The following is a 14,627-nucleotide window of genomic DNA, read 5'->3' on the forward strand; positions in this document are numbered from 1 at the left end:
TGTAGTGATGAAGGTCAGCAATCAAAAACACTGAATAGATTTCATAATTAAGTAGCTTAGAGTGCAAGGCCCTGATGAAGAACTTCGAAGAATATGTTTTGGAGATGAGACTGGAGATAACTTATGTAATTTATGAAAGGAAACAGTAGTAGATTAGCAGGAATGGAGACCAGTGGCGATTTTCTCTAAAGTGCATTTGTGCAGGGAACGCGCAGTATTTGATTTGGGAGGCGGGTATGGGTACCACCACCCTGGGAACCATTCATTGGATAACCAACGCCTCTGCCATAAGTCGCCCCAAGTGGTTCACTATGTTTGATGACTTATCAGGAGTGCGGGGTTTCATGGGGTGAGAATTGTCTAGGTCTTGGCGGCAGAAGCATCTACCCACCATCTACGTGGCGGGCCGGATTTGAAGAGATTGGTTGAGGAAGATCTTTTTACCTCTTCAGCAGGACTCTCTCGAACCATCGGTACCGCAGCGGTAAGGATGAATTCAATCATCCATCACTCCTGGATATACTGACCCCCAGATTCCTACCCACCCCCCTTTCCTTCCCAGATCTTCCTCTCCTTAAAAAACCCTCCACACAGCATATTCAAAGATGAAATAGGCCCTGAGGGAAATTATTTTCTTCGGGGCTTCCTGTGAGTAATGTAAAAAAAAGGTATTTAAATCAATTTTTTCGTAACCTATGACATAATATATTAAATTTTCACATGTAGCAAACACTTTGTAGATATGCATAGTTATAATAATTTTTATAAATATGTTTTTATATAACCCTGATATAACCGGTTGGTTTTATATATATTGAAAATATATACAATAAAGTGGTATTAAAAACAAAGTTATTTTATTTTAATTAACATAATATGTACATTCTTTAGCCCCAGACGTTAAAATAAATCGCCAAATTGTCGCTAATCTCTCATGAATGTGATGAAATTTCTTTAGATTTGGGGAGAAAAAAAAATAGTACACATATGGAAAACACGAAGAGTTTTTCAAATTTTTTAAAATCTGTTGTGCTCAATCGAAGATAGTCCATAAATCGCCACTGGTGCCCAAACTTCTACAAGGGTTGTAACACCAACCATGATGATACAGTTTATCAACTGGGCTTCTAAAGGTTTAACCGATAATTTATTTCCAGATATGATCTCTAAAAATTATTACATTACATATTAAACATATCCCAGAATAATTTACAAGATAACTAAGTGATTTGTGACGTAGGTATGATGACAATATTAAAATAATAAATGGATATTTTAAATACAAAGATCATTTATGATAAACATCTTTAAATAATTATCATCTTCATATCATTATAATTCATATTTTTTTAAATCAGATTGAAAACTATCTTAATAGAATATAACACTATTTTTTTCAGTTGTACAGTGTTCATCGCCGAGTTAAATTGTTTTTAAAGGAGTGATTACTTGAATTCTACAAAGATGAAGTTCTTAGTTTTGTTTTGCTTCTTTGCTTTTGCTTATGGTGCTCCAAGCACCAAGCTGGGTAAATTAATCATTTATTTAAATGGCATTATTCTATACTTGTTATAATTTACTTATTTCGGAATAAATCCATACTAATCAATATTTCCTATATTAACCAGCTGGCCTCTCTGGTTTTCGGCTGTCTTCAGGAATTAGGTTTATTAAAACTCTTAAAATACTTATTCTCATTGAGAGGAATGGCTGCGTGACCTTTTTTTTATTTCTTTGTGTTTCCCCATCAATATGTTAGTTTCAAACTTGTCCGTCCCATAATCATCGACATTTCCTTGCACATGCACCATTTGAATTTCACAAAGCAACTGGCTCTCTTCGTTTGAAAGATGTAAACACACCAAAACAAAAACAAAAATTGAAATCACTAAAATGCTTTAATCTTTTATCTCTCCTGTAAATTCTATTTCAATTTTGGTTTTTCTATGCATTCATAAAAAAAACATTACAAATCCGAGGCAAATCAAGCGCTTAAAAATAAAATGACTTTAGAAAAAAATTACCCAAACAAAAACCAACAGAAATTGATGAATTTGCATTCGTACTGAATCCTTTTTACTGTGTTGAATAAAAAAGTTACACACAACATAATATCTCCCACAATAATCTATCTATTTAAGTCATTTTAAATACATGTAGGATTACGAAAGATTTTTTAAATATTTATATTGAGGGATCAGAAGAATTTATAGGCCCTGTTAGGAGTTCTACCGAGCCGAACCCTCTGATTTGAAAATATCTGGAGTCGGTGAATTATTTTCCCATTTGATCTCTGGTGAGTTGACGTGTTGTTCTTGTATTGTTTTGTATTTATTTTGCTTATATAATGCACTTGCATAATGTGGATTGACTAGATGATTATTTGTGGAAAAGTGTGTGGAAGGATTTAGTTTTTCCTAGGGGGAAGATTTAACCCGGACATAAAGTCGGAAATTAAAAAAAAGATTTTAATGATTACAGGCGGACGGGTCCTGAGCGATCAGCTCACGGAGATCTTGGAGGCATTCCGCATCACAATGAAGGAAGGAAACCCGGAGACTGGATTTCCAATTTTGGACCCTCTTCAATTGGAGACTTTTGCATTCGGGCTGGGGCAAGAGAATAAGTTGACGTAAGATACAAAATCATTATAACTACACATCTAATTATATGAAAGTGAGAAATTTTTATATTATAGAGGTTTTATAACCTACATGACAACACATTTTATATATTTCAATTGGTTTATTCAAAAGTTTTGAGTACAACACACTAATGATCGTTTTACATGACACTTTACGTACATTGAAAATGCAGAAAAACAGCATTATGTGAAAAAGTGAGATATGAGACATTGGCTTTTAAAGAGTTCATGTGCCTGTAGCGAGCATACACACATTGAAAGTTAAATAAATTTATTGTAATAAAATATTTTAATTGAAGGACAGCAAATTTTATTTTTGTTGTTTGTTTTTGGGGTGTTATGCCGTGTTGCGCTAACTCCTTCTTTAGCCGACGTTTAAAACAAATTTTATGTATATTAATCAGTTTATTCATAAGTTTTGAGTACAATACACTTAAAATAAAATATTACTTTCAATAATTAGCTTAATCTTTTGTTATTGACTATTGTCTTCGTATCATTTCCCAAAATGTCTTTTGATTCTAATCTATACCTATTTCAGTAGATAAGTTAAATATTTATCTCGGTAATAGCATGCACCTAGCTTTACTTGAGTATTTCTAGTATAAAATAGTAAATTTATTTAAAGGTAATTACGTAAATGCTTTGTTATTCTGAATCTTCAATATAAATATGATATACATATTAATATATAATGAATATTCTGAATCTCTCCTTACCAAATTAATCTGAATACCTTTATAATTAATGCTTGTCGCACATGTATACAAACTCTCATAATATTTATTACATGCCCTAATGGAATGTATGGTGAAATAGGCCAAGCCAACATATATTTATTATGAGAGTATAACATTCATGTGACACTAGCTTAATGGTTCAAATTAAAATAAATTGGGTCCACAGTTTGGAAATATTAATATTATAAGGAGAGAAATACTAGCCATATTAGGGGTATTTTCAACATGTAGCAAAAACAGATTAGTTTCAACAACCTTTTTCTAACCTGGCCTCATGCCAGTTGGAACTAAAAAAAAAAATTCTGTAGCCTGTCCTAAGAGTCTCAACTGCCCAGATAATATTTATAAATTCTTGAGATTAACCTGAGGGGCGATTCGGGTTCTACTTAGGATAAGCGATTGTCCTTAACCTTAAAATTAAGAATTTTTCGCTGACATCTGAGAGAACTGGAATCGCCGTTGACGGAAAGTCATTAATTTTAAAGTCAAGGACAATTCTGTTGTATATCTGGAATCGCAGAGTCAATAATGTTAAGGTTAAAGACAATTCCTTATCCTTGAGTAGAACCAAAATCGTCCTTCTGGTATCTATTTTTTTCGTTACTATTTTCAACTCTTCATATTATATATTATCTTCATTATTAACTTCATCAGAAGTAAAATAAAATACTTATAAGTTTTACTGATTTTTTTTACTTCCATTCAGCATCAATATCGCAGCTGGGGGTATCATTCTGACTGGACTCAGCGACTTCAACGTCAATACTGTAGACTTCAGCATGGCTCCACTTGGCTTGAAATACGACATCACCTTGCCCATGAACATCTTGAACGCAGGTACCTAATTATTAACTCCTTATTAAATATTAAAACAATACTAACTGTAATGACCGTGCGACTGACGTCTAGTATAAAAGAGTGGCAGAAAGGACGCTAAAAGAGTTGTGCAATTTCTGTTCCTCATAACCTGTAACTTGTGATAATACATTGTCTTCTTAGATCTATTTGCTGTTATTCCGTCATTCCATTTAACATTATAAATTTAACAATGTTATAAGGACTTATTTTTTAATTATTCAACTTTGCATTACATTATTAATTGCATTACATCAGTGATATAAATACAAATCACATTCAAAATAAAATACAATCAACATCGTACCATTGAAAATATATACTTATATACAAGTTTTAATGAAATCGTTGATGTTTGATCTGATGATGATCCAAGAATTGGTGTCTAATTTATATTTGTAATAATTAGTGTTCTGTCTAATGGTAAGCAGAAGTGCATTGTAGTTTTGTTGTAAATTATCTAAAATTTCTTTGGCTAAAAGTTGTTTTAGCGAATGTGATAAGTAAGAGATTATATAATTTATTTCTGATATCACAAGCAGTTTAGACATTGTCAATGAGATGAGTAATGTTGCCTAATGTCCAAAATACAGATTCTCCTAAAGATTTCGTACAAACTGCTTGTCATCGGTAGTTTTAGAAGAATCTTTTTAATTAGTTTCATTAACTGACACTCACCCAATCAATGCGACAGACTGACCAGCAGACCCGATACTTGCGTTGCCCAGGGCCAGTAAATTGGGTAGCAAATTTTTCATTTGTGTCATCAAACATAAAAAGCCATACCATATTTATGTATAATCATTTTTTTCAGAGAAATACGACCTCAAGGGTATGGTATTTGGCGCATTCCCTATTTATGGAAACGGAAAGGCATAGTGAGTTACAATACACAATTATGATAAAATGAATTAATTAATAAAGTATTTTGTTGATTTTTGTGGTGCCAAGCTGTACTACCTCCTACTTCTTGAGCCAAAGCTTGACAAACACATCACAAATACACTCATCAAACAAAACATATTTTCCTGAGCATGAAATATATTTAAATTAAAACAATATATTATGCACTTTGCCAATCCATTATAGAATAGGGTATAATTACTTGGGGAGGAGCAACAAACTCAGCTATCGGTCATATGGAAATTACACAGAAAACTATCATAAAGATAATTCTTAAAAAACATAGAATGACTGTGAGTGACCAAATATTCCAAATATACATAAAAACATAACTAAAGTACATTTTTAATAAAAAAATACAAACTATCATTAATAGTACAGTTAGACGAGGGTCCAAAAGGATGGTTTATTTATGGTCCAAACAAAACAATAAAAGCATCTTTTTTACTTTACTTTATATTGCCGTTAAATAAAAAAATAAATAAAAATAAAAATTTAATAATTGTACACTCGACACAAAAATGAGGAAAACTAAAAACATTTCGCAGACCAAATAAAGATAGGAATTAAAGAACAAGAAAGGCTATTTTACAAAATAAATTTATCTAAAGAATAAAAATATACTTATACAGGGTTTTCCAATAAGAGGTGTAATTTTGATATTCAATCGTAAAAGATCAATGGTTTCGTTGCTCGTGTGGCACATAGCGCCGTCTTGTTGAAAGTAAACGTTGTCCAGATCAATACCATCCAATTCCGGCCATAAGAAATCATTAATCATCTTTCGATAGCGCAATCCATTCACCGTAACTGCTCTTGCTCCAGCCTCATTTTCGAGAAAGTAAGGTCCAATGACTCCTCCGGACCATAAACCGCACCAAACAGTCACACGTTGAGGATAGAGAGGCTTTTCAACAATAACTCTTGGGTTTTCCGAGCCCCAGATGCGACAGTTTTGCTTATTGACGAAGCCACCGAGGTGGAAATGGGCCACATCACTTAAGATGATTTGTTAAAATATGTTTTTTTCTAAACAGCGCCATTGTACGTAAAAGCAACACCCGCTATTGTTTCTTTAACTGCACAGACAGACTGAGTCACAACAACGTGTGGCGGGGTACAGCTAATATTTTATAAAAAAACTTTTGACGTAGAAAAAAAAGAAGATTTTTTTTTCAGAAAACTTACCCACCTCTTTATGACCATCAGTAATATTCTCTCTGTAAAAGATATGAAATCAATATACTATTCCATGTGTAATTCTTTACTCGAATATGCATCCCTAGGTTGGGGTGGCTGTGCCAAAACAATATTAGACTCCCTGGTTAAAGCACAGAAATCACTCCTAAGAGTCATCCTCAAAAAACCATTCAGGTACCCCAGTGATGCATTATTCACGGAAATAAAAGTTCTCGATGTTAGACAACTGTATATTAGAAAGATTATATTACTTGCACAAAAACAACGTCAGCACTTCCCTTCCATCGACCACCTTCACGACACCCGACTTTCAAGGAATAATCCAATAGTCCCAATAAAAACCACGACGTCCCTTGGGCAGCGGCAATTCTCGTACTTAGGACCTAAATTATTTAATATCATTCCTAATGCTTGGAAAACGAAAAGTACAAATGTTTTGCGCAAATTGGTCAACGACTGGCTCCTTGATTTAGGGAGGGTAAAAAGTGAAGATATGTTGATCAATAGATAATCTCATTATAAAAAATTTATAAAAAATAATTATAAATAATTTATAATAATTTAAAATTATAAAAAATATATATGTACATTATTGTCAAAACACTGATACATAATTTTTTAAAGTACATACAATACAAAAACACATATTTATCACCTCTGAACACAATTGTCAATTCTGTATTAATCTGTACTTTATTTATCAATGCTATCGATTATTTTCTAATCATCCAACTATATTATAAACTTATAAACTACCCTTCCCATTTTTTTTCTACCTTACTACTCCTGTGGTGATCTGTCTTTTTATTACTACTATCTGGCTGTTATTTACTTTACCGGTTTGTTTTATATTAAGTAGTAAATTATAATATGAACTAAACTTGTCAATTTGACTGGCCTAAAACAGGATCCATTCCTAGTTGGCTAGTCAAAGTTTCCGCATGTTTTATTGTATGATTTTTATGCGAAATAAATTTATTATTATCAATAAAAAAAAGATTTTTGGGGTGCCAAGCAGTGTTGTTCTATCTAATACTTCTTGAGCCGAGGCGGTCGAATGCCGGGAGGGTAAAATACTCAACAAGCAGTCAGAGGGATCTAGTTCGATGCGTACAGTGGGTACCGACTTACGCCATTTCCAACACAAGCTAAGCTTAGCGGAAAGGTCTAAACATTAAATCTTCTCTAAAAATAAAATTAAAAACTTTCAGGCAGTCTTTCAGTGCATTTTGAGGGAGTCAGGGAGGAGGTAGCTTGATATGGCTTAGCAGTCCAAAAATCAATTAACTCAAAATGTTACACGGAATCTAAAAGTAACATGGAATGAAGAAGAACACAAGGAATGCCATGTGGGCGTGATTTGTGATCCAAAAGTCTGAGGATTCTCCGATTAAATTTCATATGCAGGACTGTATTTCACCACCATTATGAAATTCAAATAGGATGGCGATATACATTGCTAAACAGACTAGAACCAAAAGGTACTAAGCCAATGGTGACATTGGTTTCCATTCAAATCTATATGGAAGTCATTTCTAGTGTTACAAGTAAGGACATCACATTTAACAAAATTTATTTATTTATTAATGGACATCGTACAAATTACAAAATAATAACACGAATACAGTAAAATGAAAAATACAGGAGTAGACAAAGGTAAATGAAAGCAAAGACATAAGGCAGATATAATATAAGAAAATAAAGTAACAAGTCGAATCAAGTCAAGACTACGCCGTGGGTCAGGACCACAGGACACTTATAATATTCCGTCACTTGTTTAGCAACTGGTAAAAATCATTTAGACTTATCCCAAAAAAGTTAAGGTTCTGACTTGAGTTGACCAGTCTACACATTCTGGACAATGGTGAATAATATCCATAATTTGTCGAATGATGGTTGAGGAAGAGCAGTTAAAAATTAAAGCAGTTATTGCAATAATAAATGCAATATTTATTGTTTGTTTCAGTTTTGAAATTGGAAACCTCAGGTTCAGTGGATTTGCTGCTCTTCAACTGAAGAATGGAGAAGTTTCCGTCAAGGATTTGAACCTTGCCATCGGAGTTGACTCTGTGAAGGTAATGTGATAAGTAAGAGATTATATAATTTATTTCTGATATCACAAGCAGTTTAGACATTGTCAATGAGATGAGTAATGTTGCCTAATGTCCAAAATACAGATTCTCCTAAAGATTTCGTACAAACTGCTTGTCATCGGTAGTTTTAGAAGAATCTTTTTAATTAGTTTCATTAACTGACACTCACCCAATCAATGCGACAGACTGACCAGCAGACCCGATACTTGCGTTGCCCAGGGCCAGTAAATTGGGTAGCAAATTTTTCATTTGTGTCATCAAACATAAAAAGCCATACCATATTTATGTATAATCATTTTTTTCAGAGAAATACGACCTCAAGGGTATGGTATTTGGCGCATTCCCTATTTATGGAAACGGAAAGGCATAGTGAGTTACAATACACAATTATGATAAAATGAATTAATTAATAAAGTATTTTGTTGATTTTTGTGGTGCCAAGCTGTACTACCTCCTACTTCTTGAGCCAAAGCTTGACAAACACATCACAAATACACTCATCAAACAAAACATATTTTCCTGAGCATGAAATATATTTAAATTAAAACAATATATTATGCACTTTGCCAATCCATTATAGAATAGGGTATAATTACTTGGGGAGGAGCAACAAACTCAGCTATCGGTCATATGGAAATTACACAGAAAACTATCATAAAGATAATTCTTAAAAAACATAGAATGACTGTGAGTGACCAAATATTCCAAATATACATAAAAACATAACTAAAGTACATTTTTAATAAAAAAATACAAACTATCATTAATAGTACAGTTAGACGAGGGTCCAAAAGGATGGTTTATTTATGGTCCAAACAAAACAATAAAAGCATCTTTTTTACTTTACTTTATATTGCCGTTAAATAAAAAAATAAATAAAAATAAAAATTTAATAATTGTACACTCGACACAAAAATGAGGAAAACTAAAAACATTTCGCAGACCAAATAAAGATAGGAATTAAAGAACAAGAAAGGCTATTTTACAAAATAAATTTATCTAAAGAATAAAAATATACTTATACAGGGTTTTCCAATAAGAGGTGTAATTTTGATATTCAATCGTAAAAGATCAATGGTTTCGTTGCTCGTGTGGCACATAGCGCCGTCTTGTTGAAAGTAAACGTTGTCCAGATCAATACCATCCAATTCCGGCCATAAGAAATCATTAATCATCTTTCGATAGCGCAATCCATTCACCGTAACTGCTCTTGCTCCAGCCTCATTTTCGAGAAAGTAAGGTCCAATGACTCCTCCGGACCATAAACCGCACCAAACAGTCACACGTTGAGGATAGAGAGGCTTTTCAACAATAACTCTTGGGTTTTCCGAGCCCCAGATGCGACAGTTTTGCTTATTGACGAAGCCACCGAGGTGGAAATGGGCCACATCACTTAAGATGATTTGTTAAAATATGTTTTTTTCTAAACAGCGCCATTGTACGTAAAAGCAACACCCGCTATTGTTTCTTTAACTGCACAGACAGACTGAGTCACAACAACGTGTGGCGGGGTACAGCTAATATTTTATAAAAAAACTTTTGACGTAGAAAAAAAAGAAGATTTTTTTTTCAGAAAACTTACCCACCTCTTTATGACCATCAGTAATATTCTCTCTGTAAAAGATATGAAATCAATATACTATTCCATGTGTAATTCTTTACTCGAATATGCATCCCTAGGTTGGGGTGGCTGTGCCAAAACAATATTAGACTCCCTGGTTAAAGCACAGAAATCACTCCTAAGAGTCATCCTCAAAAAACCATTCAGGTACCCCAGTGATGCATTATTCACGGAAATAAAAGTTCTCGATGTTAGACAACTGTATATTAGAAAGATTATATTACTTGCACAAAAACAACGTCAGCACTTCCCTTCCATCGACCACCTTCACGACACCCGACTTTCAAGGAATAATCCAATAGTCCCAATAAAAACCACGACGTCCCTTGGGCAGCGGCAATTCTCGTACTTAGGACCTAAATTATTTAATATCATTCCTAATGCTTGGAAAACGAAAAGTACAAATGTTTTGCGCAAATTGGTCAACGACTGGCTCCTTGATTTAGGGAGGGTAAAAAGTGAAGATATGTTGATCAATAGATAATCTCATTATAAAAAATTTATAAAAAATAATTATAAATAATTTATAATAATTTAAAATTATAAAAAATATATATGTACATTATTGTCAAAACACTGATACATAATTTTTTAAAGTACATACAATACAAAAACACATATTTATCACCTCTGAACACAATTGTCAATTCTGTATTAATCTGTACTTTATTTATCAATGCTATCGATTATTTTCTAATCATCCAACTATATTATAAACTTATAAACTACCCTTCCCATTTTTTTTCTACCTTACTACTCCTGTGGTGATCTGTCTTTTTATTACTACTATCTGGCTGTTATTTACTTTACCGGTTTGTTTTATATTAAGTAGTAAATTATAATATGAACTAAACTTGTCAATTTGACTGGCCTAAAACAGGATCCATTCCTAGTTGGCTAGTCAAAGTTTCCGCATGTTTTATTGTATGATTTTTATGCGAAATAAATTTATTATTATCAATAAAAAAAAGATTTTTGGGGTGCCAAGCAGTGTTGTTCTATCTAATACTTCTTGAGCCGAGGCGGTCGAATGCCGGGAGGGTAAAATACTCAACAAGCAGTCAGAGGGATCTAGTTCGATGCGTACAGTGGGTACCGACTTACGCCATTTCCAACACAAGCTAAGCTTAGCGGAAAGGTCTAAACATTAAATCTTCTCTAAAAATAAAATTAAAAACTTTCAGGCAGTCTTTCAGTGCATTTTGAGGGAGTCAGGGAGGAGGTAGCTTGATATGGCTTAGCAGTCCAAAAATCAATTAACTCAAAATGTTACACGGAATCTAAAAGTAACATGGAATGAAGAAGAACACAAGGAATGCCATGTGGGCGTGATTTGTGATCCAAAAGTCTGAGGATTCTCCGATTAAATTTCATATGCAGGACTGTATTTCACCACCATTATGAAATTCAAATAGGATGGCGATATACATTGCTAAACAGACTAGAACCAAAAGGTACTAAGCCAATGGTGACATTGGTTTCCATTCAAATCTATATGGAAGTCATTTCTAGTGTTACAAGTAAGGACATCACATTTAACAAAATTTATTTATTTATTAATGGACATCGTACAAATTACAAAATAATAACACGAATACAGTAAAATGAAAAATACAGGAGTAGACAAAGGTAAATGAAAGCAAAGACATAAGGCAGATATAATATAAGAAAATAAAGTAACAAGTCGAATCAAGTCAAGACTACGCCGTGGGTCAGGACCACAGGACACTTATAATATTCCGTCACTTGTTTAGCAACTGGTAAAAATCATTTAGACTTATCCCAAAAAAGTTAAGGTTCTGACTTGAGTTGACCAGTCTACACATTCTGGACAATGGTGAATAATATCCATAATTTGTCGAATGATGGTTGAGGAAGAGCAGTTAAAAATTAAAGCAGTTATTGCAATAATAAATGCAATATTTATTGTTTGTTTCAGTTTTGAAATTGGAAACCTCAGGTTCAGTGGATTTGCTGCTCTTCAACTGAAGAATGGAGAAGTTTCCGTCAAGGATTTGAACCTTGCCATCGGAGTTGACTCTGTGAAGGTAAAATTTATTAATCTTGCTGGCGCAGTACCTAATAATACCTGTTTCATCTTCTTCTGGTTCTCCTCCTCCTATTGGAGGACGGGCATCAATCTGTAGCATTAAACTACTCAGAGGAACTGCATTTATACCAACTACACAGGTTACAAAATCAGTCATCCCCTGTAACGTTCTCCACCATTTTTTTATCGAGAATCTTTGTCACTAAATGTTTTTTGTATTTTTTATTTATTTCAAAGACAATTTACATTGAATGATACATTTTGAATGTTATTTGAACCGATGGCGGCTAGGGATGTAGGGATTCCCCTGTGTTGTGGCGGATGTTTCCAGATTGAAGATTTTCATAATAAACATAATAGTTAGTAAATTATACAATTACGATTTAGTTAATATTTTATGTGACAAATAATAAATTAAATATTGAACAGTATTATATTTTATATGAATCTTTAGTCACTTGAGGAATGTGAGAGATGTGTGAAGGGAGATTAGGGGGTTTAAATGTAGAATGTAGGGTATTGTAATTGAAATGTATTGTAGATGTAAGAATCCATAGAGTTTATTTATTTGTAAGAAACAAACAGCTTTTACATAATATACAATGATAGATTATTATTATTCTCATACTTAGGCCCTAAACTGCTCAATCTCATACCTGATTCATGGAAGGCAAAGAGTACTAATATTCTGCGTATGCAGGTAAACAATTGGCTTCTGGTCTTGGGGAGAGCTGAATGCGAGAATATGCTAAAAAACAGTAATTGAATTGTAAATTTTGTTTTTCTTTACATTTTAATTTATATTGGTATTATATTAGCATTACAGGAACTGTATTTTTACATAAAGAAAGTTCGAAAATTGCTCAATTCTTCGTGATATTTTTCTTAAAGGAAAAGTTCCTTCTTTACTTTCATTTTTTATTTTTCATTTCCTTGTTTTATCTATTAATATTTCTTTAGTTTATTATATCAGCTAAACAATAGTAAAAAAAAAAAAATGTCGTGGTATAACTGAAAGTATACTAGATTATGAATATACATTTGTATTACTTTACCAACAGAATTTCTTCAATTCAGTTTCATTTTCAAATTCATTTTCTTGTTTTTATCTATTAATATTTCTTTAGTTTATTATGTCAGCTAAACAATAGTAAAATATGTCGTGGTATAACTGAAAGTATTCTAGAATATGAATATACATATGTATTATTTTAACAACAGAATAGTCAACACTATAATTTACTATAATTTACATGTAAAAACATTATCATATTGGAATGTCCTAAAACGGGCAATCGCCTAGTTGGACATTTTAAGTTCATTAATTGTATTATGTAATATTTACAAACAAACAATAAATAAATAGATATAAATATACAAGTTAACTGAAGTCAAGCCACAGAAGTTGGCTTATGCTAAAGTTCATTGGAAATGAAGTTTTAATATCTTAAAATTAATTTGGTGTTAAAGGAAAGGGAGAGTTAGAGGAAAATAGGAAGAGGATAGGAGATGCTCCCGATACATTCCATACTCTCATATTAATAATCGATCGTACGCATTACTTCATATCGATATTTCTTTAGGTTATTACTAAAAATGTCAATGCTGTAAAATTTTGTATTATATTGTGCACATATACGAGGAATTGGGGAATTTTTTCGAATGTCCTCTGTCAATTTTTTATCAGTTTGGTATGGCAGAAAAGGTTTAACTTGTTATATACATTCCCAGTCTCAGCTCACCGGAATGCTGGGTGGCGGCGACATTGACAACGTAATCAACGCAATGATTGGCGACCTCGCCGTGGACTTCTTCAACTCCTACTCCGACACCATTGCCGGGCAGATCGACGAAGCCTTGATCGTACGCATCAACAAGCTGTTCGAAGGCATGAGCCTCAACGACCTGATTGACCTCATCAACGGAGCATAACATGGATGCCCCTAGCTGATTGAAGTTGAACAAGTAATAAATAAATGTAAAAATGCATGTAAATAAAACACAATAAAATGATTTACAGAATACTAACAAAAACTTTTTTTATTTTTATTTATTTTTTTATATTAACTCCACACAGGAGGCCCTGAAGAAAATAATTTCCCTCAGGGCCTATGTTATCTTTGAGGATGCTGTGTGGAGGGTCTTTTTGTGGAGAGGAAGGAGTGAACATGGGTCTTGAAGAGTCCCAAGTTGTAGGAGGGAGGAAACACAGAGGCCGGCAGTTCGTTCCACAGCCGAGCTGTTGAACTTAAGAACGAATCGTAGAAGCGACCCGTTCTCATGTGACAAATGTCAACCGTGTACAAATGTTGGGCGCGCGTTTGGCGTGTATCCTGACTACGCACCGGTGTCGAAGAGATCAATGACGCTAGTTCCTCAGAGCATCTTCCATTGTAATACCGATAGAACAAGGACAGCATACCTACCTGACGCCTGTGCTCTAAAGATTGCAGTCCGTTTGTTAAGATTGGGGAATCTATCAAACGGACCGCCCGTTTCTGCACAGAGTCAAGGGTTTTTT

The 14,627-nt window shown here is 33.4% G+C and overlaps 1 protein-coding gene across 1 annotated transcript; it reads left to right on the forward strand.

The window, feature by feature from the left end:
- The first annotated feature begins 1,395 nt into the window (after nt 1-1,395).
- On the forward strand, nt 1,396-14,129 carry LOC149411112 (uncharacterized). Its single transcript, XM_089647641.1, has 8 exons — nt 1,396-1,528; nt 2,482-2,632; nt 4,091-4,221; nt 5,054-5,117; nt 8,309-8,417; nt 8,743-8,804; nt 11,996-12,104; nt 13,838-14,129. The coding sequence occupies exons 1-8, from the start codon at nt 1,465-1,467 to the stop codon at nt 14,036-14,038; spliced, it is 891 nt and encodes a 296-aa protein (XP_089503767.1). The 5' UTR covers nt 1,396-1,464; the 3' UTR covers nt 14,039-14,129.
- Nucleotides 14,130-14,627: the final 498 nt, after the last annotated feature.

Source organism: Hesperophylax consimilis, chromosome 26 (genome assembly GCF_061612785.1).
Source record: "Hesperophylax consimilis isolate HC1 chromosome 26, BYU_Hcon_1.0, whole genome shotgun sequence".
Lineage (NCBI taxonomy): Eukaryota > Metazoa > Arthropoda > Insecta > Trichoptera > Limnephilidae > Hesperophylax > Hesperophylax consimilis.